Source organism: Peromyscus maniculatus, chromosome 8 (genome assembly GCF_049852395.1).
Source record: "Peromyscus maniculatus bairdii isolate BWxNUB_F1_BW_parent chromosome 8, HU_Pman_BW_mat_3.1, whole genome shotgun sequence".
NCBI lineage: Eukaryota > Metazoa > Chordata > Mammalia > Rodentia > Cricetidae > Peromyscus > Peromyscus maniculatus.
Genome location: NC_134859.1, coordinates 27,630,184 through 27,655,970, shown reverse-complemented (window position 1 = coordinate 27,655,970; position 25,787 = coordinate 27,630,184). Strand labels below are relative to the sequence as shown.

At 47.3% G+C, this 25,787-nt stretch overlaps 1 protein-coding gene across 1 annotated transcript in view; it reads right to left on the bottom strand.

Moving 5' to 3' along the window:
* Positions 1-552: 552 nt before the first annotated feature.
* The window catches only part of Ccnjl (cyclin J like), a 63,528-nt gene continuing 38,293 nt past the window's right edge, over positions 553-25,787 (bottom strand). Inside the window, exons 4-6 of the mRNA XM_006971610.4 lie at positions 7,828-8,130; positions 4,913-5,072; positions 553-3,063 (exon numbers count right to left, since the gene is read on the bottom strand). Coding sequence (XP_006971672.1) covers positions 2,643-3,063; positions 4,913-5,072; positions 7,828-8,130 — 884 coding nt within the window. The 3' untranslated portion in view covers positions 553-2,642. The remainder of the gene's footprint in view (positions 3,064-4,912; positions 5,073-7,827; positions 8,131-25,787) is intronic.

Sequence of the window (25,787 nt, the reverse complement as noted above, 5' to 3'; positions counted from 1 at the left end):
GGGAAGCCCAGTTCCTGCTTAGAGGGAAAGGCTCAGGTCCAGAGCAGCTGGTGTTGCTGCTGATGTATCCAATATTGTAAAATGTCCCTCACAGGCTCACTTACTGGAACATTTGGTCCTCAGCTGGTGGCATTGTCTTGGGAGGTTGTGGAACCTTTTGGAGTTGGGACCTAGCTAGTGGAAGTAGATTCCTAGGGACCCAGTCTTGATGTTGACAGCCTGGCTCTACTTCCTGTCCCATCTTTGCTCTTGATTCATGGAGATGTGAGCAAGCAGCCTCATACTCCTGCCATGGCCATCACAGCTGTTCTTGCCCACCATGGCTTCCCTGCCACAGTGGACTGCATTCTCAAACCAGGAGCAGAAACAAACATTTTTTTCCCCTTTAGGTTGTTCTACTGGGTCATTTTGTCACAGCAATGAGAAAACTCATAAATCCCTTGATCTCTCTAACATCTCATCCAGGGAAGACTCCCACGGAGGTGGGCTAGAGAGAGGAGGGGAAGGGCTGGCCTGCAAAGAGATGTCTGGACAAAGAAGGAAGAGACCAAGAGCAGGTGATGTATTTATTGCAGGACACCTGGTCCTGGGAATCAGGCTAGCTCTGGGGCCCCAGTGGAGATGTTTCTCACAAGCCCCAGCCCAGAACAGACAGATACAATAACTCCAAACCAGTTGCACATAAATACAAAGAGACTGGTAATGGGGGTGGAGGGGTGGGAGCCAAAAACACCAAAACTAACAAACCAATGTGCAGGTTCCTATGCTAACTGACAAAATGGCAGCGCCTCATCTGCATCCAGCTCTTTCCTTATTCACTTTCCGTGAGAAGTTCAACTGCTCAGAAAAGTCCCATCACTGTCGCATCCGACTCAGCAGCCTGTGGCCGCCTCCCTGGCCATCCCTGCTATGGTCTCTTGGATTGGCAAGCGAGTCAGAGAGAACCAAGATGGGAGGCGAGGTGTGGTGGCATACAGGGGAGGCTGAAGCACGAGGATCAGGAGTTCAAGGACAGCCTTGGCTATGTACTAGGTTTGAGGCTAGCCTTAGCTACATTAGACCTGCCTCGAAATTAAAGGAACCGCCCCCAGCCCCCGCTACCAAAGAAAGAAGAAAAAAAACCTAGACACAATCTTTTCAAAAACAAAACTACAATTTGTTTTTGTGGTCTTTTGCACCTCCCTCCCAATTCTGATGGGTGAACAGCATGTCCCCTGACACAAAACAAAACCAACCACAAGCACATCCTAAGCACAGGCTATGTATGAGTCAGTCCTAACATATTGCACATGGTGACAGTCTTCCTGAGCCCTCCCACTGCAGATCCCCAGACACTGGCTTTTGCTCCAGCAATCCCTTGCCTGTCAATGCTGGTGTCATAGACCATGTTCGTCCCCCCCACCCCCCACTTCTCAAATATTCCACAGTATTATTACCCTTTACTATTGGCCAAACTCAAACAAAGCTGGGGGCAGTTCACCCTTAGCACTACAAGCCTGTGTGTGGTGGAGGGAAGTGAGGACCGACCTGTTCAAACCTTTGTCTTCCTTTCCACAACAGCCCCCCGCCAGGGGGCAGTGATCCAAGTTCAACAGGTGAAGCCTAGCATCCCAGGGGCGGACTCCAGAGCCAGGAGCCTGGGAGGTGCTCTCTCTCCCTGCTGTTCTTACCCACCAACCAGTTGCTCACAAGCTGGGTTCGTAAAAGATACAGCCTCAACATGGGACAGACAGTGTGGCAATTCAAACTTTTTTCTCCTACGGAATTTTCAAGTATCACAAAATCCCTGACACAGTATGTAAACAAGATGGGTTTTTTTTTGTTGTTGTTGTTTTTTGTTTTGTTTTGTTTTTTTGTGGGATAGAAAGCTAGATTGTTCCGGGAAGCAGCAGCAGCATGTGAAATCTTGAGAAGGACAAAAAAGGTTTTGGGTTCAAAAACGAAAGGGCAAGATAGCCACTGTGCCTCCAGGGGCCAGTGCTCAGGCATAAACACGGGGTAAAGGGGCCCTTGGTGTGGAGCTAAGGCGAGAAACACACTCAGGAAGGATCTTCTAGAGACACAGAGGACATGCCAGGTGCCACTTCTTTCTTTCTTTGCTTTTGTTTGTTTTTTTCCAGACAGGGTTTCCCTGTGTAACCTTGGCTGTCCTGGAACTTGCTCTGTAGACCAGGCTGGCCTCGAACTCACAGAGATCCGCCTGCCTCTGCCTCCCGAGCGCTTCGATGAAAGGCGTGCGCCTCCACCACCCAACTGCCCCTTCTTTTTCACTGGCATAGCTGTGAAAAGTAGTCTTTGAAAAGTCCAGATGTGCTACTGATGTCTATGCAGGCCTCAATGTCCAAGCCTCTCATCAGGCCTGATGTGCTCCATTGGATCCCCCAGCTCAAGGGAGTGAATGGCCACAGAGTCATGTCTTTGTCCTCCAGGCACTCGTGGAAGAGGTTCCCAGAGAGATGCTGTTGGGTGAGGTATGTCCCTGGATGTTTGCTCTGGGTTGTTTGTTTGTTTGTTTAAAGCACACAGACCCTCACTATTGAAGGGTACCAGGTTCTTTCCCTCACCTGGCTGAACTCTCCCTCTTAGGTGCTCACTTCTTCAGTCTGGGTCTTCCAGAGTTCTCCATGTGGTCCAAATGTGGCCTAGCTGTCAAAACAACCTGTGGGGAACATATGGCTCCCGCTGAAGTAGCTGCTTCCATAGGTGGCTGTAAGACAGTGCCTGGGTTCAGCTGCAATGGCCATCTGCATGCTAAGGGATGCAGGGACGGGCACAGGACACATATCCAAGGGTTGGAGGGTTGGGTATGGGGTGTGGAGGGATGGACCAGTGTCTCCTGAGAGCAGGGTTCCTGAGCGATGGGCCTGTAATGAGTCCCGATAAGCCAAGCACAAGTCCTGCGCTGGACTCTGGAACTGGGCTAGTGTTGGCGGTGGTTGGCTGAGCGCAGGGTAGGCGGGCGGCTGGAACAGCACTTGGGTGGGAGCTGGTGATGTGCCAGGCACCATGGCCAGTGCCTGGCTCTTGACTGTAACTGCATCCTTGAGGACATTGTCATATGCTCTGAAAGGAAAAGACTCAGGTGAGCCTTGGAGAGAAAACGTCACCAGACACCTGCTTACCTTCCCCAGTAGGTGGCACCGGGAGAATGGCGCACCATGCTATACCAGTCTGTGGCGGCAAGCTACAACACAGCCTCGCCTGCTCACCAACTAGACTCTGGCCCCAGGGTTCAGCTTGGAGCTGCTTCCGTCCCACCTCTCTGATCCTGTGCAAGATCAGCTGACCTTGTCCTTGGAGCCCCTGTACCAACACATGTGGGCTGTTAAAACCTCAGAGGGTAATTTGGGTCCCATCTGCTTCTGTTCACTCCTGCATTCCAGCACTTGGCCGAGTACCAGCACTACTCTCTAGGTTCTTCCGGGCCAGTTCTGTCCCCAGATGGGAAAATCCTTAGCTTCTGGACACCAAGGAGACATTTGAAAAGAGGGGACACAACAGATACTTTTTGTTATTTTCCCCCATCTTAAACAAACAAAACTTTTTGAGAAAGTAAAGACAGAGTCATCTGGAAGAAAGGAGCCTATGGAGTCTAGAATTTATTTGAGCAAGGATTTCCCAGGGTGACAGCCAGCTGGGATGAACAGGGCTGGCCTGGCAGCTGATAATGGAGCAGCCATCAGTTGTCAAAACAAGCTGTGTTCTGACTTGGGGACTTTTTGCTTTTTGAGGGAAGAGTTTCTCTGTGTAGCCCTGGCTGTCCTGGAACTCACTCTGTAGACCAGGCTGGCCTTGAACTCACAGAGCTTCACCTGCCTCTGCCTCCTCAGTGCCAGGATTAAAGACATGCGCCGCCGCCACCACCAAGCTTGACTTGAGGACTTCTAAAAGCATACGATTCAAGACACGGCCTAGGGAGCAGGACTAACATTTCAGAGCAGGTAGCACAGCCAAGCTGCTCACATTGGGAAGCTGAGTGATGGCTCTTCAGAGGCTGAAGGACTTTTGCTTCGGCCTCCCAGACCTCTGATCAATTAGGCCAGCACACAGAGGTCATTGCTATCCGCTGGTAGAAGAGGGAGTTGACTGGAGGTAGCCACTTAAGGGCTGTTCTGTCCTGTCTGCCCTCCTCCCGATAGCCATTACAGACCTCTTGGGCTGCCAATCTCTATTTCACAGTGTTAGATCTAAGATGACCCTTGAAAGGAGGCTGTGACCTCTTAGTTGAAGACACTCTGGACTTGGCTGGCTAAGTGATCAGCTTCGCAGCTTGCCTGAGAAAAGGAACTCGATGAGAGATTGAATTCACGATCGTTCACGAAATCACACTGGACATTAGAAATTAGCCCATACAGGAGGGAGTTCAGCTGAGAAGAGTACCTGCCTGGTGGCACACACCTATAATACCAGCAGGAAGATCGGAAGTCCCAGGAGACCCCACTAGCTACATAATGAGATTGAGGTTAGCCTAGGCTACATGACACCCGGTCTCAATAACGAAACAAAATGATAGGATGAGTCCAGACATATAGGAGCAGGTGTCCCCAGCCCCGGTCCTCTTTCCCCTCCTTCCCAATCCTAAAAACACAAAGAGAAATAGGCAACTCTCTAAGCCCCACTTCTTGGTTTTTTTTGAGACAGAGTCTCACTATTTATCCTAGGCGGGCCTCCAGCTTTCAATCCTCCTGTTTCAGCTTCTCAAGGATTACAGTTGCATACTGCCATACCCCGCTTTCCACAATACCACTTCTGTCAGGGGGCACTCTGCTCCTTTACATCCAACACCTTACCTGGGGGAACTACCATCTGCCCCAGACTCAGGAACATCCCCCCCACCCCCACTGGGGTGGGGCCCCAAGGGCAAATAGAAGGTCAGTATTTCATAAACTTAGCCAACCAGGCGAGGACTTACACCAGCAGGATTTCGATACATGTGCTGAGATGCTCCAGGGAGTAGCTGGAGACCCTCTGCAAGTCTCTGGTCCAGTAGGGAGAAAGCTGAAGGCAGATCCTGGAGGCCCCCACACAGGCTGCAGCGACCACAGAAGGCTGGAATTTGTAAAAGATATGATCTGAAAGAGAATTGCAGAGGGTGTAAGCACTGGAAAGCGTCTCCATGGAGTCTCCTGCTTGGTCCGCCCAACAGCAGACAAATGAGTCAGTTCAAGGAAGGGCTATGCAAGGCTGGCCTTTTACAAATGGGGTAAGAAGAGACCAGGTGCCATTGTTGGGTCTTAAAGGTTTCAGCATGCAGTCTGTGGTTTCCGGCATCAGCCTAGAGGGATAATTTTTCAAAATGTCTACAGCTCCCAGAATGCTGTAAAGGTGCTTGCTGATGGGCTACAAACAGAACCACAAAGATCTCTATTCTTTTTTTTTTTTTTTTGATTATTATTAATAGACAGAGTCTGACTAAAGGCTGTGTGTACAGCAACCATGTCTGGTCCTCAGCAGACACTGGAAATCGGATGAAAACCAAATGAATGGCTGTACAAGTTTGATATTCATAACTTTGTCTAGGTTTATGAAGTAATATTAAAAAGATTAAATCACATTTATTTATGTCACTGTATAGGCACATGAAGTGTCCGATATTCATACATGTGGAGGTCAGAGGGAGTCGATTCTTTCCTTGTACCAAGTGAGAGTCAGGGATCAAACAGCCCCATCTTTCCACTGAGCAATCTCACCAACCCAAGAAATTTTATGTTCCATTAAGACAACTGAAGCTATGGTGAATGGATACAATGAGCATTCCTATACTTTTCAATGATGATACTCAGGGTCCAGTGCATTACTATCTGTTATCAATTGCTCATAACTTTCAATTACTACAAGTTTTGCCTTTGAAAGTATCCATCAGTTAGAGTGGTATAATTATAAGTAGAGTCATAGAGTCAGACTTCCAGCTTCAAATGCTGTCAGTGGCCTTGGGGAAGTGATTTCACTTCTTGAGTATACATTTCCCCATTTATAAAATGGGAATGACTGAAACTATTTTGAAAGGGGTCTGTCTTATTAGGGTTACCATTTTTGTGGTGAAGCACCATGACCAAAGCAACTTGGGGATGAAAGGGTTTATTTGACTTATATAGAGTCCACTGAAGGAGGCCAAGACAGGAACTCAAACAGGACAGGAACCTGGAGGCAGGAGCTGATGCAGAGGCCATGGAGGGGTGTTGTGTACTGCTTTGCTTCCCCTGGCTTGTTCAGCCTACTTTTAACCTGGGATCACCAGCTCAGGGATGGCACCACCCACAATGTGGTGCTCGGCCTTCCCCCATTGATCACTAATAAAGAAAATGCCCTACAGACTTGCCTACAGCCCCATCTTACGGAGACATTTTCTCAGTTAAGGCTTCCTCCTCTTGGGTTGACTTTAGCTTGTGTCAAGCTGACATAAAACTAGCCAGCACAGGGTCACTGTGAAGTTCAGATGAGTTCATGTACACAAAGGTCTGCAGGAAGGCACACAGTAAGTGCTCAACCAATGCTGGATAATGAAAAATCATCACTATCCCTGCTCTGGGCTTTTTTGTCTTTTGGTGTGTCACTGAGCAGATGTACCAATAGTGTTTCTGACCAGCATCTCACCTAACATCTAGATTTAAAAGTCTGGTTTGGAGGGCTGCAGAAATGCACCTTTAAAGAGTGCTTACTCTACACTCATGGAGAAAAATCCCAACTTTCACAAAACAAGTTGGGCATCCTGCCATTGCCTGAAACCCCATCTCTGATGAGGGCAGAGACAGGAAGAACACTGTGGTTTGCTGGTTTCCAGCCTAGCTGAGAGCAAGCCCCAGGTTCAAGGAGAGACCCTGCCTCAATGGAACAGTGGAGAGTGATGGGCCTATTGCCCTCTTTTGGCTTCTGTGTGTGTGTGTGTGCATACATACTTATGCACACACACACAGAGTGAGATTATTGTTTTTCTCCAAACAGGGTAACTTGTGTGTTTTCATGTGTGTGGGTGCACATATTTTGTTTTTTAAAAAAGATTTATTTATTATGCATTCAATGTGTATGAACACATTATACTGCCTGTGTATATGCCTACATGCCAGAAGAGGGCATCAGATCTTATTACAGATGGCTGTGAGTCACCATGTGGTTGCTGGGAATGAAACTCAGGACCTCTGGAAGAGCAGCCAGTGCTCTTAACCTCTGAGCCATCTCTCCAGCCCCAGCACCCCCTGCTCCCGAGTGTACATATTGGCAGGTGTGCACCTGGATGCCAGAGGTCAACCTCAGGTGCCGTTCCTTGGGCGCCCTCTACCTTGCTCTTGGAGAGAGGGTTTCGTACTGGGACCTGAGGGATTACAATGGCAAGCACCTGGATTCTCTAGTCTCCGCCTCCCTAGCTGTGGGATTACCGGGGAGTGTGTCACCATGTCTGGCTTTCTATGTGGGTTCTGCATCTTGAACTCAGAACTCCCCATGCTTTCACAGCAAGCACATTATCACTTGAGCTGTCTTCCCAGCCCCCAAAGAAGCCAACTTACTGCTAACGCAGATGAGAAGAACGCTGTCACCTCCCCTCAAACTCTATTTAATCTGTGATGGCAGATCTTTGGGAATGAGCCACTTGTGAAAACTTCCCAGGTGAGCTGCTAGTCTCTGGGTACCAGTGGCTTTTGTGTTAGCTGCTATTTTGTTTATGTGTTATTCTGCATCTCTGGGCATATCCTTGCATTTCTTTGCAAAGGGGGAATGATGTGGGTGTGGGGACTCCGGGCATGAAAGAAGGCCCTCTCTGGATGACACCCCTCTTGAGCCACTCCATCCCAGCCCCTGGGCTCCCCCCCCCCACTGCCTCTGTGCCCTCACCTTGCAGGGTGACTTCCAGGAAGTAGTGGGCATACTCCTTCAGGCACTCTTTGGTCTTTCGGAGGCAGGTGGTGGGCCAGGTGTGGCAGTGGTGGTCCTTCTGGCTGATGGAGGCCAAGAGGTAGTAGTCCAGAAAGTGGGCAGGTGTGGGCAGGCAGAGGTCCCAGCTGAAAGCCTCCAGGAGCAGAAGTTCTGTGGCCAGCAGCTCCTTCTTGGTGAGGGAAAAGTTTTGGCTGCTCAGGATCCTCGTACTGTTTATCTGCTCCAATTTGGGCACACGGTCTTCCCTGTCCTCAAACTTACCTACAGTAAAGCAGAAGCAGAATTTACTAGAGGAAACTGAACCCGGGATAGCAGTTTCTCCCCTGGGATATCGGGATGGTGTTGGCAAAAGTGACAGAAAGCAACAGGCAGGAGGAACTGCCTAGGAACAAAAGGACACATTTGGATCTCGAATCTCCACACCATCACTTCCTGCTGTGTGATCAGGACGAGGTGGCTCAATCTCTCTGTGGCCCCAGTTGTAAGGCTTTTGTTTGAGCCCATGAGAAAATGCACACCAATGCTCAGATAGGTGCCAAGAACATCAAAGGTGCTGGAGAGCAGCCACGGGCAGCCTTGAGGTTCTAGGGGCCAGGTTCCCATATTCCCTGTCCAGCCCTCACCAATTCAGGCAGAGTCATAACGGCCTCAAGTCTGACCCCATCCTTCTGTGGGCAGCAGAGCCTGGCTGACACTCTCCACTGTCCTCTATGGGACTCCTATTCTAACCATCGTAGTTTTAGTTTGGGTTGCCTAGGACACAGCTCACTTGGAAGGGGAGTTCAGAAAAGACCAGTGAATTGGGGAAGGAAAGAGGGAAAGGAAGAACGCCCCAAAGGAATCATTAGGAGGTGCTGCTGTGGACAGTGGGAGCCTGACCATCTACCAGGGGGTTCTGAGAGATGGTTAAAAGTGCAGGCTTTAGGCCTTGGGTTATACTAGCCAGAAACAGAGGGGCTTCTCCTGCACTGAGGGTCAAGACCAGAAGCTACTAGGAGACATGGTAGGCCCACTTTGTGAGGCTCTGCGGGCTGGAAACCTCCAGGCTCAGCACTCCTTTCTGGGGGTACCACTCCACATCTGGCAGTGGACCCCCACCACTGGCAGTTCTTCGAAAGCGCTGTGTCTCCTGGCCTTGTCTGCACAGCTCGGTAGCCTGGAATACCCATCCCCATCTTCATCCCCTCTGTTCATTCGGCCAAGCTTGGTGTTCTTCACCTTCCTTCCAAGTTACTGCCTCCAGTAAGCCTTCCCCAACTGAGAGTCAGCCCTGGCCCGGTCACCTGTGATCTCTGAATAGCCTTATAGGGTGCAGAGCAGCTGCTGAGCAAATGTGTTGGGAAGGGCACAAGGACCTTTGTGTACCTGCTCGTGGCTGTGGCAATGGACTCCCTGACCCAATTAGTCACCAGCTTTTCCATCTCCCCGGAAAGGTAAGAAGTACCCACCCAAGGGTGCTCTGTAGACACACCCATTCCAAATGCAAGGATGCCACTGCAAAGCAACACAAAACTCTGGGCGGCCCAGGATCTGACTCATTAGGGAGCCAGCAACAGCCCTCAAAGAAGGGAAAGATGGATGGGCATGAATTCAGAAGCAGAGCAGGGAAGTGGATATACCACAGGGAGGAAGCAGAGACTACTCCGGTCAAGGGCAATCTCCTCCCAGAGTGCAGTGTGTGGCTGCAATGGTGCTGCCTGCGGAGCACGCACCCTCAGGGAGCTGGCAGAGGTAAGTGCAAGGGCAAACTGTCCAAGGGGGAGGAGCTTCCTTTACAGCTGCAATCTGGGACCTACTGGTGTCTGCAGCCTCATATCCAGGCCTTCCTCCTCATCAGCAGGATGCAGTCCATGGACCAATGACCCTCCCCTGTGGAGTGCTCTTTAATTCTCTCTCACCCTGTGTCTTTCAAAGCTTAGCTGAAAGGCCATGTTGACATGAATCAACACCACCAGATTCTAAGACCTCCTGTAGGAAGACAAATGAATGAATGGGTGGTTCTCTTTGGTCACTGGAATTGAATACTGTTTGTACTTTCTCTGGAGAGTTTAATATTCCCTATGGTTTTCTCCAATGACCATATATTTATTTAACTTTTTAAGTTTAAAATTTTTCTTTTTAAGAATATTTTTATTTTTTTATTTTTTTTTTTTTTTTGTGATATATATTTTTTATTTTACAATACCATTCAGTTCTACATATCAGCCATGGGTTCCCCTATTCTCCCCCCTCCCACACCCTCCCCTTACCCCCAGCCCACCCTCTATTCCCACCTTCTCCAGGACAAGTCCTCCCCCGAGGACTGTGATCAACTTGGTAGACTCAGTCCAGGGAGGTCCAGTCCCTTCCTCCCAGACTAAGCCAAGTGTCCCTGCATAAGTTCCTGGTTTCAAACAGCCAACTCATGGAATGAGCACAGGACTTGGTCCCACTGCCTAGATGCCTCCCAAACTGATCAAGCCAATCAACTGTCTCACCTATTCAGAGGGCCTGATCCAGCTGGGAGCCCCTCAGCCTTTGGTTCATAGTTCATGTGTTTCCATTCATTTGGCTATTTTTTTTTTCAATAATTGAGTAAAACTGAAATTGATTATATGCCACAGTCATCCTAGGGACCTCCATGCTATATATATAGCCTCTATGGTTCTATGGGTTGTGGTCTGATTGTTCATTTTATATCTAGAATCCACCAATGAGTGAGTACATACCATAACTGTCTTTCTGGGTTTGGGTTACCTCACTCAGGATGATTTTTTCTAGTTCCATCCATTTGCCTGCAAATTTCATGCTTTCATTGTTTTTCTCTGCTGAGTAGTACTCCATTGTGTATATGTACCACATTTTTTTCATCCATTCTTCCGTTGATGGGCATCTAGGTTGTTTCCAGGTTCTGGCTATTACAAATAGTGCTGCTATGAACATAGCTGAGCATGTATCTTTATGGTATGTATCAGCATTCTTTGGGTATATGCCCAAGAGTGGGATGGCTGGGTCTTGAGGTAGTTCGATTCCTAATTTTCTGAGAAACCGCCATACTGATTTCCACAGTGGTTGTACAAGTTTACATTCCCACCAACAGTGGAGGAGTGTTCCCTTTGCTCCACATCCTCTCCAACATTGGTTGTCATTGGTGTTTTTGATCTTAGCCATTCTAACAGGTGTAAGGTGGTATCTCAGAGTCGTTTTGATTTGCATTTCTCTGATGATTAAGGATGTTGAGCATTTCTTTAAATGTCTTTCAGCCGTTTGTAGTTCTTGTTTTGTGAATTCTCTGTTTAGCTCTTTAGCCCATTTTTTAATTGGACTGTTCAGTGCTTTGATGTCTAGTTTCTTGAGTTCTTTATATATTGTGGAGATCAATCCTCTGTCAGATGTGGGGTTGGTGAAGATCTTTTCCCAATCTGTTGGCTGTCTTTTTGTCTTATTGACTGTGTCTTTTGCCCTGCAAAAGCTTCTCAGTTTTGAGAGGTCCCATTTATTAATGGTTGTGCTCAGGGTTTGTGCTGTCGGTGTTTTATTTAGGAAATGGTCTCCGGTGCCAATGCGTTCAAGAGTGCTTCCTATCTTCTTTTCTATTAAGTTTAGTGTAACTGGATTTATGTTTAGGTCTTTGATCCACTTGGACTTGAGTTTTGTGCATGGTGACAGATATGGATCTATTTGTAATCTTTTACATATTGACATCCAGTTATGCCAGCACCATTTGTTGAAGATACTTTCTTTGTTCCATTGTATAGTTTTGGCTCCTTTGTCAAAAACCAGGTGTTCATATGTGCATGGATTAATGTCAGGGTCTTCAATTCGATTCCATTGGTCCGTATGTCGGTTTTTATACCAGTACCAAGCTGTTTTTATTACTATAGCTCTATAGTAGAGTTTGAGGTCCGGGATGGTGATGCCTCCAAGGGTTGCTTTATCGTATAGGATTCTTTTAGCTATCCTGGGTCTTTTGTTTTTCCATATAAAGTTGAGTATTTTTCTTTCCAAGTCTGTGAAGAATTGTGTTGGGATTTTGATGGGGATTGCATTGAATCTGTAGATTGCTTTTGGTAAGATTGCCATTTTTACTATGTTAATCCTGCCTATCCATGAGCATGGGAGATCCTTCCATTTTCTGATATCTTCTTCAATTTCTTTCTTTAGAGATTTAAAGTTCTTATCAAAAAGGTCTTTCACTTGTTTAGTTAGTGTTATCCCAAGGTATTTTATATTATTTGTGGCTATTGTAAAGGGTGATGTTTCTCTGACTTCTTTCTCAGCCCTTTTATCATTTGTGTATAGGAGGGCTACTGATTTTTTTGAGTTGATCTTGTATCCTGCCACTTTACTGAAGGAGTTTATCAGCTGTAGAAGTTCCCTGGTAGAGTTTTTGGGGTCACTTATGTATACTATCATATCATCTGCAAATAGTGAAAGTTTGACTTCTTCCTTGCCAATTTGTATCCCTTTGATCTCCTTTTGTTGTCTTATTGCTCTAGCTAGAACTTCTAGTACTATATTGAATAAATATGGGGAGAGTGGACAGCCTTGTCTTGTTCCTGAATTTAGTGGTATCGCTTTGAGTTTCTCTCCATTTAATTTGATGTTTGCTGTTGGCTTGCTATAAATTGCTTTTATTATGTTTAGAAATGTTCCTTGTATTCCTATTCTTTCTAAGACCTTTATCATGAAGGGGTGTTGGATTTTGTCAAAGGCTTTTTCAGCATCTAGGGAGATGATCATGTGGTTTTTTTCTTTCAGTTTGTTTATATGGTGTATTACATTGACTGATTTCCGTATGTTGAACCATCCTTGCATCCCTGGGATGAATCCTACTTGGTCGTGATGGATGATTGTTTTGATGTATTCTTGGATTCGGTTTGCCAATATTTTGTTGAGTATTTTTGCATCAATGTTCATGAGGGAGATTGGTCTGTAGTTCTCTTTCTTTGTTGCATCTTTGTGTGGTTTGGGTATCAGGGTAATTGTAGCCTCATAAAAAGAGTTTGGTAGTGTTCCTTCTGTTTCTATTGTGTGGAACACTTTGAAGAGGATTGGTATTAGTTCTTCTTTGAAAGTCTGGTAGAATTCTGCACTAAAACCATCTGGTCCTGGGCTTTTTTTAGTTGGGAGACTTTTGATGACTGTTTCTATTTCTTTAGGGGTTATTGGTCTATTTAAATGGTTTATCTGGTCTTGATTTAATTTTGGTATTTGGTATTTATCCAGAAAATTGTCCATTTCTTCCTGGTTTTCCATTTTTGTGGAGTACAGGTTTTTGAAGTATGATCTGATGATTCTCTGGATTTCCTCATTGTCTGTTGTTATGTCTCCCTTTTCATTTCTGATTTTGTGAATTTGGGTGTTCTCTCTTTGCTTTTTGATTAATTTGGCTAGTGGTTTGTCTATCTTGTTGATTTTTTCAAAGAACCAACTCTTTGTTTCATTGATTTTTTGTATTGTTCTCTTGTTTTCTATTTCGTTGATTTCAGCCCTCAATTTGATTATTTCCTGGCGTCTATTTCTCCTGGGTGAGTTTGTTTCTTTTTGTTCTAGAGCTTTCAGTTGTGCTGTTAATTCATTGGTATGGGATTGCTCCATCTTCTTTATGTGTGCATTTAGAGCTATGAATTTTCCTCTTAGCACTGCTTTCATAGTGTCCCATAAGTTTGGGTATGTTGTACTTTCATTTTCATTGAATTCTAGGAACTCTTTAATTTCTGTCTTTATTTCTTCCTTGACCCATTGATGTTTCAGGTGGGTATTATTCAGTTTCCATGAGTTTGTGGGTTTTCTATAATTTTTGTTGTTATTGAGTTCTAACTTTAAGGCATGGTGGTCTGATAAGATACAGGAGGTTATTCCAGTTTTTTTGTATCTGTTGAGATTTGTTTTGTGTCCAAGCATGTGGTCAATTTTTGAGAAGGTTCCATGGGGTGCTGAGAAGAAGGTATATTCTTTTGTGTTAGGATGGAATATTCTGTAGATATCTGTTAGGTCCATTTGAGTCATAACATCTGTTAGGTCCTTTATTTCTTTGTTAAGTTTCAGTCTGGTAGATCTATCTTTTGGTGAGAGTGGTGTGTTAAAGTCTCCCACTACTAATGTGTGGGGTTTGATGTGCGTTTTAAACTTTAGTAGTGTTTCTTTTATGAATGTGGGTGCTTTTGTATTTGGAGCATAAATGTTTAGAATCGAGACTTCATCTTGGTGGATTTTTCCTGTGATGAATATGTAATGTCCATCCTGGTCTCTTTTGATTGATTTTAGTTTGAAGTCTATTTTATTAGATATTAGGATAGCTACACCAGCTTGTTTCTTAGGTCCATTTGCTTGGAAAACCTTTTCCCATCCCTTTACTCGGAGGTAGTGTCTGTCTTTGGAGTTAAGGTGTGTTTCTTGTATGCAGCATATGGATGGGTCCTGTTTTCTAATCCATTCTGTTAGCCTGTGTCTTTTTATAGGTGAGTTGAGACCATTGATATTGATGGATATTAATGACCAGTGATTGTTAATTCCTGTTATTTTTTTGGTTGTGTTGTGTTGTCCTTCTGTGGTGTATGTTGGTGTAGGATTATCTATTGCTTGATTTTTCATGGATGTGTTTAGCTTCTTTGGGTTGAATTTTCCCTTCTAGTGCTTTCTGTAGGGCTGGGTTTGTGGACAGGTATTGATTAAATCTGGTTTTATCCTGGAATATTTTGTTTACTCCGCCTATGGTGATTAAGAGTTTTGCTGGGTATAATAGTCTGGGTTGGCATCCATGGTCTCTTAGTGTCTGCATGAGGTTTGTCCATGATCTTCTATCTTTCATAGTCTCTATTGAGTAGTCTGGTGTTATTCTGATGGGTTTGCCTTTATATGTTACTTGGTCCTTTTCCTTTGCAGCTCTTAATATTTTTTCTTTATTCTGTGTGTTTAGTGTTTTGATTATTATGTGGCGAGGGGACTTTTTTTTTGGATCCAGCCTATTCGGTGTTCTGTAAGCTTCTTGTATCTTCATAGGTATTTCTTTCTTTAGATTAGGAAAGTTTTCTTCTATGATTTTGTTGAATATATTTTCTGTGCCTTTGAGTTGGTATTCTTCTCCTTCTTCTATCCCTATTATTCTTAGGTTTGGTCTTTTCATGGTGTCCCAAATTTCCTGGACGTTTTGTGTTAGGACTTTTTTGTCTTTATTGTTTTCTTTGACTGACGAATCTATTTTCTCTATCGTGTCTTCAGTGTCAGAGATTCTCTGTTCCATCTCTTGCAATCGGTTGGTTATGCTTGTTTCTGTAGTTCCTGTTCGTTTTGTCAGGATTTCTATTTCCAGCATTCCCTCAGCATGTGTTTTCTTTATTGTCTCAAATTCATTTTTCAGATCTTGGAATGTTTCTTTCATCTGTTTAATTGCTTTTTCTTGACTTTCTTTGATTTCTTCCCATTTTTTGTTCGTTTTTTCTTCCATTTCTTTAAGGGAGTTTTTTATTTCCTCCTTAATGGAGTTTTTCATTTCCTCTTTAAGGGAAGTTTTTATTTCCTCTTTAAGGGAGTCTTTTATTTCCTCTTTAAGGAAAGTTTTTATTTCCTCTTTAAGGTAGTTTTTCAATTCCTCTTTAAGGAAAGTTTTTATTTCCTCATTGAGGGAATGTTTTATTTCTTCTTTAAGGGCCTCTATCATCTTCTTAATGTCATTTTTAGGGTTGATTTCTTCTGCTTCTTCTGTCATGGTATGTTTAGGTCTTGCAGGTGTAGAATCACTAGGTTCTGATGTTGCCATATAGGTCTTTATGTTGTTGCCTGTATTTTTGCACTGGCGTCTACTCATCTCTTCCTCTGTGAGGTGCAGGTGGTGTCTGTGTCTGAGAGTGCCTCTCTTGTTCTAATTTTTAGTCTTGGTTTAGTAGTGGTTCTTGGTTAAATTGGTGCTATTGGGCTATTTCTTCAGGGGCAGCTGATTTCGATCGGTGAATTATATACTTATGATTCTGGTGATCTGGTTTGGTGTCTGGGTAGCGCCTTCTTCTGTGTTCTCAGGTCACTTTTTGTTCATTTGTCAACTCCTCAGCTGATCTTGTTTCTTCAGACTTTAAACTGTAGGCATCTGAATCCTCCCCAGATGGGTTTCAGCTGAGCAGGGTAGTCTCACCAACACCTCCAAGTTGTTGGGTTTCACAGGATCAGCAGCTGGGCCCTGGGTTGTCCTCAGATGGAGTGTTCAGATTCGTTTTGGTTCTGACCCACGGAGATAGCTTCTTCCCCAGTTGTTGGGGTTAGGGGCGTCCCTGTTCCAAGCTGCGTCTGCTTGTCTCCGTCCCTGGGCCTGTTTACCTCTGCGGTCCTCCGCCGGGCCTGTGGTCCCTGTCAGCTGCCGCTGGTTCTGTCTGCCTCTGGGGGCCGCCACCGGGCCTGAATGTCTCTGTCGGCTGCTGCCGCCGGGCACGTCTACCTCAGCAGGCTGCCGCTGGGTCCGTCTACCTCCACAGGCCGCCGCCACAGGCCTACCTGCGTTTGCTTGTCTCCGCCGCCGGGCCTGTCTACCTCTGTGGACTGCCGCTGGGCCTGAATGTCTCTGCCGGCTGCCGCCGGGTCTGAATATCCCTGTCGGCTGCCGCCGCTGGGCACGTCTACCTCAGCGGGCTGTTGCTGGGCCCGTCTACCTCCGCGGGCCACCGCCGCAGGCCTACCTGCGTCTGCTTGTCTCTGCCGCCGGGCCTGTCTACCTCTGTGGGCCGCTGCTGGGCCTGAATGTCTCTGCCGGTTGCCGCCGGGCCTGAATGTCCCTGTTGGCCGCTGCCGCCGGGCCCGTTTACCTCAGCGGGCCGCTGCTGGGCCCGTCTACCTCTGTGGGCCGCCGCTGGGCCTGAGTGTCTCTGCCAGCTGCCGCCGGGTCTGAATATCCCTGTCGGCTGCCGCCGCTGGGCCCGTCTACCTCCACGGGCCCCCGCCACAGGCCTACCTGCGTCTGCTTGTCTCCGCCGCCGGGCCTGTCTACCTCTGTGGAACGCCGCTGGGCCTGGATGTCTCTGCCGGCTGCCGCCGGGTCTGAATATCCCTGTCGGCTGCCGCCGCTGGGCCCCAAGAATATTTTTATTAGTCTTTTCGTTTTTTGTTTGTTTTGTTGAGACAGGATCTTATTATAGAGCTGTGGCTGGCCTCGAACTCACAGAGATCCATCTGCCTCTGCCTCCTGAGTGCTGGGATTAAAAGGTGTGCCCAATCATACTCTGCTTTTTAGTAATTTTAATTGTGTGTGTGTGTGTGTGTGGCTGGGTGGCTGGCTCTGTCTGAGTGTGGTTATGTGAACATGACTACAGGTGCTCTCAGGATCCAAAGGGTATCAGATCCCCTGGAGCTGCAGTTAAAGATGGTTGTGGGTTCTGGGAACCAGTCCTCTGCAAGAATATCACATGCTCTTAGCCACTGAACCATCTTTCCAGCCCCTGACCCCTTTTCAAGACAGGTCTATTCAGTAACTACAAGAGTGCAACAGGCAAGATCGTATATTTTAATAATCATTTAAAAGCAGCTACCCCCGCCCCCAACAACTGCCCAGCTTTCCCTGAACCTTATACAGAACTGAGCTAATCTTGGCACCATATACTAACAGATAGGACCCCCCACACCCAATTTGGTGCTAATGATTGAGTTCGCACCCTCCCACAGACAAGGGAAGTGCTCTACCACTGAGTTACACCCTTGTCCCCATGAGGGTTTTTTTTTGGGGGGGGTAGGTGCAGGGAGGCATAAAATGGCAGGGTATTCAGCCCAGGCAGGATGGTACACTGTGCTCAGGGTGGCCCTGAGCCCCTGGAGCAGCACTGCTGGCAGCCAGCCAGCTATCTGGAGGCACCAGCTGATGTCTTCAATCAGATTAGTTTCCTCTGCCCCTCCTTGCTTTTCAAACCTTTCAGAGCCTTGCTACCAGGCCTCAGAGGATTAACCCCCAAAGGAGGGGTCATGGCTTAGGGAGAAGGGATCTCACTTCCCTGGCTCCCTCTACTCACCACACAAGTGGGGAGGCCTCTTGGGGACCCTCCACACTGCAGGCTACAGCCAGGCAGGGTTGGGCCTGCATTCTCAATGAGTTTGCTCTGGCGCTAGCGGCATGAAACCCTCCAGGCTGTTCTTTTGTTTATGACTAGGAATATACCCCACGTGGAAAGAGAATGATCTTGCAGAATGGAAAATGCTTCACCAGCGCCCAGTACACAGAATGCACCGTGCCTCACCATGCTGAGTCCTCAAAGGAACCTCAAGCATCCCTAGGGCTCAAAAAAAAAAAAAAAAAAAAAGATGATGGGAGATTTGGTCTTTATCCCCAGAAGTGGCTTCAGAATCCCTGCTCCTTTTTCCTGGCCACAATGACTTCAATATACACATTGTTTCCCAACACAGATACACTTAGCAGTCAGGAATGGCTCTGAGTTGCCTAGCAGTGCACGTGCCCAGCAGACATTTCCTCCCCTCCTCCCACAGCCTTAAGTGGCCTAGCCCTTTGTCCCGGGTGCTGCCACCACCAAGCACCATTACACTTAGCTGCTTCCTCCTTATGAGCAAAATGCGCAGAAAATGTTAAGTCTTCAGGGCTGCACCCAGAGAGATGCTGGGACCCAAGCCAGAGTCAGATAAGGGCCAGGCTCTCCTCAACTTCCTTGGTACACTTTTGATTTTCAAAGCCTTTTACTCTACAGAAATGAGAGAATGAGGAACACACCTAACCATTCACCCACATCCCCCAGCTGCAGACAGTTGGTCCATACTTACTCTGTTTCTGTGTGTTGTATATAAAATACGGGCATTGCAGGTTATAGATGGGCTATGCTACTACCCCCAGCACCCGAGCATCTCCTCCTGAAGACATTTTCATACACATGCCAAGACATTAATAACACTAATACACCACCACTAAAGCAATAGCTTCTCTTTTGTTTCTGAGACAGGGTCTCATGTAGCCCAGGATAGCCTCAAATTCACTATGTTGTTGAGGCTGTTCTTGAACTCTGGTCCTCTTGCCTCTACCTCTCAAGTGCTGGGGAGGGGGGATTACAAACCTGCATGCAATAACATTTTAATGTTCAGTCCACATATGATTTGCTCCAGGGGTTCTGAAAACATATTTACTATCCTCCTTTGTTTTGGATCCCAGAGCCAAACTAGGTTTACACCAAGAGTCTAAAATCTTTCAGTCTTAAATCTTAGTGTTTTGAGAACACAGAGTCCAGCTATATTTTAAAGTGTTCCCCATTCTTGATTGGCTGGATTGTTTCCTTGTGGATAGACACATTTTGAACAGTGTGCAGGGACGCATAGAGGAGCCCAATCCTCCTTGCTGAGTCATACTGGGATTTACAGATCTAGTCGATGTATCCCAGCAACAGAAAGCCAGCTTGTACTGCTTGGCTAAGGTGGGGACATGGGTTCTCTCTGTTCTAAAGAGTTCCCCCTTTGCCTGTGAGATTCACAAGTAGCCTGTGAAGCCAAGGTGATACCTTGAGACAAAATGTCCTATGTTTCCCACAACTTTGTCTCACTGGCTTGTCATCCATGGGTGAAGCTTTCCTGGATACATTGTTACACTGGAGCAGAAAAGGCTGTTTTATATATGTTGTCATTGCATATACATTTTTTTCTTTTAATTTCTTTCCTTGTCTCAATTTTAATAGTCAAGAGTCCTCTTGACACTGTTCTGAGATTAAAAACAACCATGGACTTATAGAGGAACTCACAGTGGCTCCCAGAGGTCAGGTCTGTAAGCAAAGTACTGCATATGTCCCATTTGCATACCTGGCTAACTGAGTGGCAACCCTAAGGCTGGTGTACAAATCACTGGGGTATTCATGGCAGGTCACGCTAGTGGACTAAACAGCCACCTAGTGACCAGAATTCCAGTCCATTGGTCTAAACACCCCCCTCCACCAAAGCATTTACTTTTTCTAAGATAGGGTCTCTTAAACTAGACTAATCTGAATCTCACTATGTATCTGAGGCCTCACATTCATGCAATTTTCCTGCCTCAGCCTCCCAAGTGTTGGGATTACCAATGTGAGCCCCCATGCTTGGGTTGGCTTAGGCTCATTTTAAAGACATTTATCTTGTATGTACGAATGTTTTGTCTGCATGTATGTATGTGCATCACAAGTATGCCTGGTGCCCTTGCAGGTCAGGAGAGAGCCCTGGATCCTCTGGAAATGGAATCATAGATGATTAGGAACCACCATGTGTGTGCTGGGAACTAAACCCCGGTCCTCTGCAAGAGTAACAAGTGCTCCTAAGTATGGAGCCATCTTTCCAGCTCCATTGGCCTGGACTCTGAACATGAGGCCACAGTGGTAAGACATTACTGATCCTGCTTCAGGCTGGCTTGGCTTTCCTTCCCTGCCTCCTCCCCCTGGTGGTGGTGCGGGGGCTGGTGTGAGACAGGATCTTACTACATAGGCCAAGCCTTGAGCCCTTAGCAGTTCTCAGGCATCAGCCTCCGAATCCTGTGCTTACGGGTTGGGGGTGGGGGAATCTCTCTTCCTCTCACACTCTTCCTCCTTTCCAGTGTGTGTGAGTGTGTGTGTGTGTGTGTGTGTGTGTGTGTGTGTGTGTGTGTGTGTTCAAATGTGTGCACACATGTTGTGGGATATTTGAACAACATGTGTGCACATATTTGAACACTGTGTGAAGGTGTATTGCTGTGATTGGTGTAATAAAAAGCTGAACAGCCAATAGCTAGGCAGGAGGTACTAGTGAGATTTCTGGGGAGAGAGGAAGAGGAGGAGGAATCTAGTGGGGGGGGCAGAGAGCCATGGAGAGGTGGAATGAACTGTAAACGTAGAATGGGACAGAGGTAAAAGCCACGTGATAGAACATAGATTAATATAAGCAGGTTAATTTAAGTTATAAGGGCTAGTGGGACAAGTCTAAGCCAAGGCCAAGCTTTCATAATTAATAGTAAGTCTCCATGTCATTATTTCAGAGCTGGCTGTCGGGACAGAAAAAGACTGTTTACACATACGGGTGTAGATGTTCAGTAGATATTAGGTGTCTACTTCTACCACTTCCCATATTATTTGTTTTTTGAGTCAGGGTTTCTCACTGAACCTGGAACTTGAACACTAGGCCTGAGTAGCTGGCCAGCAGGCTCCAAGGACCCCGTCTCTATCTCCCATCCTCATAGCTCTGGGATCACAGACACATGCTCCAGAGCCTCGCTTTTACGCCATACAGTGTGGAGTAAAAAAATCTGAAAGCACTGTACTAACCGAGTCAGCCCCTGAGCCCCAGCTTTTCCTTTTAGAGGGGGAAAAAAATAAGACTGTGGTTACAAACTAAAAACCACATTACAGGAAACTGACCATTTTAAAATGTACGGTTCGGTGATATTACGTACTCGACAACAGCCGTAGCCATCACCACCACACTTCTCCGGAACCCAGCACCTTGCAAACCTGAAACTCTGTCCTCATGAAACGCTAGCTCCGGATTTCTGCCCACTTCAGTCCTGGCAACTGCAGTTCTTACTGTCTCTCTGACTGGGGCTTCTCTACCGACTGGCTAGTCTGTTGCTACTTACTTGTCCTGGCAATTGAGCCACAATGAAGCCTCAATCAGAGCCAAGAGAAGCAACATTGTTAACTGCTGTTCAAAAAATAACTCACCTCTTTACTCTGGAAAATGTATGCTATAGGAACAAAAGTTAAAAAAAAAAGAAGAGAAAAAACAGGAAGAAGAGAACGTGTTGTAATAACCACTGTGAATGCATTACTCAGCTTCAATAGTCATAGTATTTATCTATCTACATTGCCTCTGAAAGAAAAAAATTCATAAGTTTAATTTTATTTTGCACATATGAATGTTTTGCCTGCAGGTATGTATGTGTACCACATGTGTGCCTGTGACCTCCTCAGAGGTCAGGAGTGGGCATAACTCACTTGGAATAAGAGTTATGGGTGGTTCTGAATCACCCTGCAGGTGCTGGGAACCAAACCCAGGTCATGTGCAAAAGGAGCCATCTTTCCAGCCCTGCTAAAAAAAATTCTTAAACAAAAACACAGACTTAGAACACGGTTCTAAGAAACTTTAGTAATTGGCCTATCCCTGCTGTCCAGGTTCCGGCACAGTCCTTTCTCAACTGTTCAGGCTGCACCCAGTTAAACCTCAGCATTGTTTTGTGGTTGGCAGGATGCTGGACTCACTCGAGATACCTGCTGCCCATCCAGGTTCTAAGCCGAGGCTCAGAGGAGGCCAACGTTTCTTGGCTCAAAAGAACTGGGTTTTAGAAGAGCAACGGCTGGCAGTCCTTCCCTCTAAAGGCAGCGATTCTGAAAACAGAAAACCTGTCATCAGGGATGCTTTTCTCTCTGAAAAACAGCTCTCCCTCCACTCATATGAGAACAAGAACCATAACTCTATCTGGAGTTGGGACTCTGTGGCAACTGGTACGGTAGCAGCTGGTTGCCTCCCACCCAGCACGGTGTTGATGAGGGCAGACGAGAGGGGAGCTGGGTCAGAGGGACAAAAACCTGCTCCATTTTCACCCTGGCTTGGCCTCATGCCCACGGGTGTCCTGACATCTTTCCAGGTAAACGTGGGAAATACCAAGTAGCAGAGGCAGGGGCCTCACGGGCCTCACATGGAAAGAGCACTTGTTGCTCTTGCAGAGGTCCTGGGTTAGAAAGCCCAGGGCCAGGTTGTAATCCTTGCCAGGAAGGTGAGGCCAGGCCAGGATCCCAGGAGTGGCAGCCCAAGCAGGGCAGGCTCTCAAGAAATCTTGGAGGTGTCAATTTCTTCTTCTTGTTCTTCTTCTTGTTCTTCTTCTTGTTCTTCTTCTTCTTCTTCTTCTTCTTCTTCTTCTTCTTCTTCTTCTTCTTCTTCTTCTTCTTCTTCTTCTTCCTCCTCCTCCTCCTCCTCCTCCTCCTCCTCCTCCTCCTCCTCCTCCTCCTCCTCCTCCTCCTTCTCCTCCTCCTCCTCCTCCTTCTCCTTCGTGGTCACCAGCAGGGGAACAACTCAGCCAGCTCTTTACGGCCCTGTGGGGCCAGTGACCAGAGAGAAGATCCTGGAAGATACTCTCCCTTGAGTCTCACGTTACCTAGCCCCACTCCAGTTATCACTGTGTGAATTTGAGCAGTTGAGCGGATGCCTCACAGGGCAGGGGAGTGGGGCTCAAGGGACACCCCGGGGAACATAACAAAGGAACCCTGGCACATGGGAAGTGCCCAGCAGTGGTAGCAGCTGCTGCTGTATTAGTTACAGAATATGATAGGATTTTTTTTTTTTTTTAATCAAACGGGTAACTTTGAGAGGCCTGTCAGTTAGGCACAGGTGAAGTGAGTGTGGTGGCTAATGTCAGAAGATACTTTCCTACAGGTTCTGAAAAGGGTAGAAATCATTCCAACAACAGGCACCTTCGGCTCCAACCCGTTGCACAGTGGTGCTGGTGCGGACAGTGGACGCTACACTCCCAGCCTCCTTCCTCAGGTATGGCACCTTGCACTCAGCCAGTTGGTAATTACCAGGCCCAGAAGGTCAAAGTGAGACAGAGGGTAGTGCTGGGTTCGACTCTCTCCCCAGATCCCTGTCTCCTCGGGGATGGCATTTCTCCCAGCTGGTTAGAGCAAGAGAGTCTGCCCACCAAGCTGGGAGCTATGGGAGGTGGAGGACACCTGGTTCTCAGCGGCAAACACCCCACCCCCCACCCTCTCACCCCCCGCCCCGCATCCAAGCAGGATTAAGTCTGGCTGCTGGCTCCATGAGGCCAGGGCACACATCCTCCATGAAAAACACCAGAGCATAGCTTCTGGCCTAAGGATAACACTCAACAGATAGCTCTGGTTTTCTTTCATCAATGATTCCAAAGTCTAGAATTTTCTATACCACAAGCATGGACCTCATATACACGGTCCCAAGGCAGCCCAGTTTCCAGGAAGAACCCTGTGGGTGCAGGCTTCCCACAGGCGTGGGTGTGAGGCCAGCTGCTGTCTCTTCCTGTCTAGCCACTCTGTGCTCCACAATATTTTCACCTCCCATTTCCTTTATGCTAATGAGCGACTGAATTCCAAAGCTTTTCTAGGGAAGACCTCTAGGGTCAACAGGTTTTAGCTTATTCTACGCACAACAGAACTGAAATCAAAAGGGGGACTCGCTACCAAGATGCTTTCTGTAGTGAACAAACCCTCCAGCCCACCTGAAAAACACACACAACCAACCCCAACCATTTTGGCTTTTTGTAGTTAGCCGAGGCAGTTAGGAAAGGGGCTTCCCACTCTTCCCCAAGGGAGGCACAGCCAGCCTCGTCCAGGAACTAGGACCCAGGCGGAACAATATGGCTGAAAAGCCAACCAGACAATAGCCCAAAAACCCACGGGAGGACATCATCCTCAGAAGAGATCGGTAACCACACGTGGCATAGCACAGAGGTCAAATCACACCAATGACAACCATAAGGCGTCAGAGGCTCAGCCAGGTCACTTTCTGGCATATGTACTCTGGGTTGAGTATCCACCCCTTCTGCTCTGTGGCATGGGAATAACAGAGTGAGTCAGGGAGGCACACCGGGTTAGTGCACTCATAACGGCATCTTTCTAGATCTTACTATATCCCGAACTAGCCCCATCCTTAGTTTCAGATACAATGGCAGGTAGGTTTCTGGATGGACCTTGATAAAAGGGACAAAGAAAGCTAGGGACAAAGGGAGAGAAGCACCCCCTCTACATCAGTGTTTGGTGATCTCTGGGAAAGAAAGGGAGCCGGGAGAGCCACAGGGCTTGGGGACCAGGCAGCACCCAACCCCACTGTTCCTATGGTCCTGCTGCAGCTGGGTACAATATCTCTGGCATCTGTAAAGATGCTGAGGTTAGGGATGTCCTGGAGGAACAAACTCTCATTACCAGCCGACCTTGGGCTTTGGAGCCTTGGGCATATCTGGCAGGAAGGTGGCTTTGGGACCCCTGTATGGCTGGGCCTCCTCCTCCCTTAGGAGCAAAGAGAAAACTCCCTTCCTTCCCCCATCTCTCTTAAAAGCAAAGCCACTCTGTCAACGACAATGACGATGACGGCTGTCTCCAGTGAGTGCATACAGCAGGCTGGATAAATAATGCATGAATGGACCTACGGGAGGAAGGACGGATGGGTGGAGGAATGAGAAGGAGCACATTTCCGATGGCCTGAATCAATTCCTCAGTCCCGTTCGGGGAAGAGCCTAAGGTGAGACTGTGACTGGCTGTTTTCTTCAAGAGGAAATTGTGGAAATGCCTCTCAGGGTTTGTGGTGGCATCTAGCCAGCTGGGTCACACACAGGTTTCCCTTCTCACCGCCGGGACGTCGCTGCCTCAGGCTGCAGAAATAGGAGCGATGACTTCACCCGGCAGCTTCAGCCAATCCCTGGCTCCATTGTGCCCTACTTTATAAGTGACCCAAATAATTCCACTGACTGAAATCGAGGATTTTAGGACAGGAGCCCATTTGTCACGTGCACAGCTGGCACAGGGTTTTGGGTAAGTGCTTTGTGTGGAAGAACCGAGTCCCAGCGTGAATGACGCTCCGTTAGTAGCTGCTGAGTAGTTACTGTCCGTTCCCACTTGTGGGCACTGCCTCTGGACTGCACCTATGGGGTTCTATTATCAACAGCAAGGCTTTCTATCGGCAGGGCCAAAGGTGCAGACACCAGAGGCCCTGGATCCTTTGTTCCAACATCTGCTGGGAGCAGAAAGAAGGAACAGGAGGGGCAACCGGTCCACTGCTGGAGGTTAGGAGGGGAGCCACTCCCAGACACGGGGACAGTCCTGAGGGCCGATGCAGTCAGTGTGGGTCTGTGGCTTAGAAAGCAGAGGACTCAGGAGCTTGCACAACCTGTCTGCTGACCTGGGTATTCTTGGTACTGCCAAGCACAGGGGTTGTCCATCGGGTTGAAGGCAAAGGCTGCTGCTGTGGGCCAAGCCCCACCAAGCCGTTCCAAGACATTTACCTGGTCC